A 3661-nucleotide genomic window follows, 5' to 3' on the forward strand; every position below is an offset into this window, starting at 1 on the left:
TCACAAGCTTGAGGTATTCGGCCAATCACAACGCACTGGATAACTGGCCAATCACAGCAAACCTCGCTTTTCAGACCGATGAGCTTTGTAAAAATCTACGCATTTCAGAAAGGCGGGGCATAGAGGAGAAACATTAATGTACAGTATGTGGAAAATAATGTGTTTTTTTAACCTTAAACCGCATAAACATTTCATTACACCAAATACAAAAAATAATGTTCTTTTTAGCAATATCATATGACCCCTTTAACAGCTACATCTGCAGCAGAGTGCACCGCATTACATGTTCATCAACTTACAGGTTATAAAGTTTATTGTAGCTATATGGGAGCTCAGTTCTTTTGATGTTGAATACATTTGGTCAAAATCTCATGATATAAAACATGAAGCACAATGCACGGGATATGTGAAACAGTATATTAGCTACACCTAGACGGCAAATGCTAAGACTCTTCTCCGCTCTTCAAACACACACAAAAAAACAAAACAACAAAAAAACATTAGCCTTTATAAACAGTGTTTCTTGAGTAAAGAAAATGCTGTACTTATTCAAACATCAGTTATGAGGTTTCGCCAACAGTTTGACGATCCAATGGCGTTACGAGGTTTAGTCACAAGCTCTTTTGTATGCTTTTCATTATTTAAATATTTGTAAAAACCACAAACAGACATAAATATGACCAATAACGAAATATAATAGAGATAGAAAGTTTTGATAATTTTCCACTGCACACCTGATAACCCGCGCAGCATGGTTGGGAAACACCGCCAAAGGCATTGCTATGTGGTTGCTAGACAGTTGTTAAGGTGTTGCAAAGCAGTTTTGTGCTTTTTGTCAGCTCAGGTCCGTTAAATATTAACAGATGCAACTTTGGTTTTCAATAATGCAGAAATTAACATTAAGATTAATAAATGCTTCAGAAATATTTTTCATTGTTAGGTCATGTTAACTAATAAAACCTTATTGTAAAGTGCTACCAAATTATTTTAATTAAAAACTGCTCTGCTGATTTTTTCAGAGCTAATGCTTCTGTTAACTGTCCAAGTGGACGCAGTTATCTCTGATATATAGTGACTATCTCACAAAATGTCACTATCTGCATGCCAAGCATGCTAAATTGTTTTTATTTCTTTTAAAAATGTGGTTTAATTACATGAAGTGCTTGACCTATAGGATGCAGCGATGCAGTTTAATCTGCTGCCATTAACCTTTCAGTGCTGCTGTAAAACTTTCAATCCCAGCACACATAAACATCCAGTGGCATCAAGCAGCATGAACACCTAGTACAGAAGCATTGCAACACTGTGCATTGCCATGATACCAAGTTAAAAAAAAATCCTGATATGCATGCACAAACCACCACATTACATTTGCATGAAAAATACCATCTATTAACTTTGGGGAAAAAAAAAAAAAAAAGAAAAAAAAAACATACAGAAGCCCTGAAACGCTGTGCATCAATGATACTAAGTGCAACAAAAAAAGTACTGCATGTGCACAAACCACTGAATTACATTTGCATGGAAAATAACATTAAACAACTTTGGACAAACATACAGAAGCATCGAAACACTGCATACTAAGTACAAAAATAATCCTAATGCATGAGCACAAACTACTGCATTACATTTGCATGGAAAATACCATCAGTTAACTTTGTAAACAAGACTGAGGATCAGCTGGGATTGTTTTTAGTTGAACTTTGGCTTGAAAATCCACTGATACTATTCATCAGGTTGAGTAACAGTGGATGTTGATAAATGATGATCAAATCACTCAAACACACAATCACTGTGAGAATGTTAACCAGTAGCACATGAGTGACTCACATCACAAGATTCAGGGATTGCTGCTCACTGACCTCAACTTTTAAAGTAGATTTTAAGTGCATCCGATCCACACATAATGCATTCGATTTCTATATCAATGTGCTGAAATGCCTACGTGTGAGCAATTAACATGCATGGACATGTTTTGCTGTTTCAGACACAACATGTATAAAAGAAATACCGTGGTTGTACTATGGTACTTTGATACGGTTGTGATGTAGTAGCATATTTACATGCTACTCGAAAGTACTAATCAAAGTTCATTTGTCATAATATTATGATCAAATCCAAAACTAGCACTGCAATGATATATGACCATAAGGACAAGATCACCACAGTACCATATTCAAAAACCTGTGTAGAACCATGGTAAAAAGTGTAAAACATTCAGCATTGCACAAACACCTCATGCAAACGTTCTGAGCAGAAATAAAGATGCAAACATCAGCCAGACTGCTAAAACAATAACTTTGATCAACTTTATGGAAATCACCAATCAATTATTTCATGCAACTAAGTTACTTAAAGTTATTTGACCGTGCATTCATTCGTAGGTAACGTTATAGTTAGTGACTTACGTGATTTCTGATGAACAGCGGTGTACTTTCGAGATCCTGTGGTGTTCACGTCGTAATAGAACAGACAGAAGACCAGCGTTTGTTTCACACCACAAACCACGTGCACACTGCACACAGACTGATAATTCACGTGCTACTGACGTTCGATTCACAAAACGATTCATTCTTTTGAATCAGTTCTTTTTAATGTTTTAGTTGAACCGAACTGCAAAGTGAAGTGGGATTATAAACACAGCAATGTTTCATACAATGTGTGTACTGTAATTAAAACTGAGTGACAAATACTAATATTTAACAATAATTTCACTTGAACTGAGGCGTACTGTCCGAACGAATCGATTCGCTCGAAGTGAATGAGACTTCTTAAAGCAGCACTATGTAACTTTTGGCGCTCTTAGCGGTTAATAAACAGAACTGCACACATCCCGCGGAAGAACATTCCAACCGGAGCTACTTCTCTAAGTTTATGTCTATGGCGATTCACGCAGGTTCGACCAGGCTACAATAGTCCAAATATAAGTACTTAAGTGTACCGTAGTAATTCGGAATAAGCCAAAAACGCGGTTTGGAAGATGAATTCATGATGTACTCGCTTATTATATACATTTTGCAAATTTTGAACACAGAAAAAGTTACATAGTGCTGCTTTAACGCTACACTTTACAAACACGTTACACAAAGAGGAAATGCACTAAAAAATTCAGAGATTCCAGAAAGGGAATTAAGTAAATATATAATATTTGAGCAATTTGAGATTTTTCAAATATACTCTTACGTTTCTGTTTAAAGATTGACGTTTCACCTTCATCAACTTCCTTTCAGTGGTCGCAGAGAATTATGGTAAATGTAGTTATGATCATGACTCCCAGAATCCTGTAGGAATGTGCAGATTCTGTATTGAAATTTCTATCATAATAAATTCTTACTAATCCTAATAGGAACAACACACACACACACAAATGTATTTTAAAACACAGTACCCATATGATTCCCAATCTTTCAGGATTTTAAAATGTCCAATAAAATTCAAGAAGTTCCATTAAGTGTCCAAAAGCAAGACATTATAGGTTTTTGATAAAGTTTGTCAAATATCTAATATTATCTAAGACTCTAAGATTACTGTACATAGGAATCAAATTTTCTTGAGGATTTTATTGATACTATAAGAAGATTCTTATTTGATCATATTAGGACATTTGACTTCAAATGTATGAAATTCTAATATTAATCCTGTACACTTACCTTACCTTATA

General features: G+C 35.1%; 1 protein-coding gene across 1 annotated transcript in view; it reads right to left on the reverse strand.

Annotated features, from left to right (window-relative positions):
• The window catches only part of gart (phosphoribosylglycinamide formyltransferase), a 59110-nt gene extending 56536 nt beyond the window's left edge, over nucleotides 1-2574 (reverse strand). Inside the window, exon 1 of the mRNA XM_016488131.1 lies at nucleotides 2409-2574. Within this exon, the coding sequence (XP_016343617.1) occupies nucleotides 2409-2572 (164 nt within the window). The 5' untranslated portion in view covers nucleotides 2573-2574. The remainder of the gene's footprint in view (nucleotides 1-2408) is intronic.
• Nucleotides 2575-3661: the final 1087 nt, after the last annotated feature.

The sequence above is a fragment of the Sinocyclocheilus anshuiensis genome, unplaced genomic scaffold (genome assembly GCF_001515605.1).
Source record: "Sinocyclocheilus anshuiensis isolate Anshui unplaced genomic scaffold, SAMN03320099.WGS_v1.1 scaffold1685, whole genome shotgun sequence".
Lineage (NCBI taxonomy): Eukaryota > Metazoa > Chordata > Actinopteri > Cypriniformes > Cyprinidae > Sinocyclocheilus > Sinocyclocheilus anshuiensis.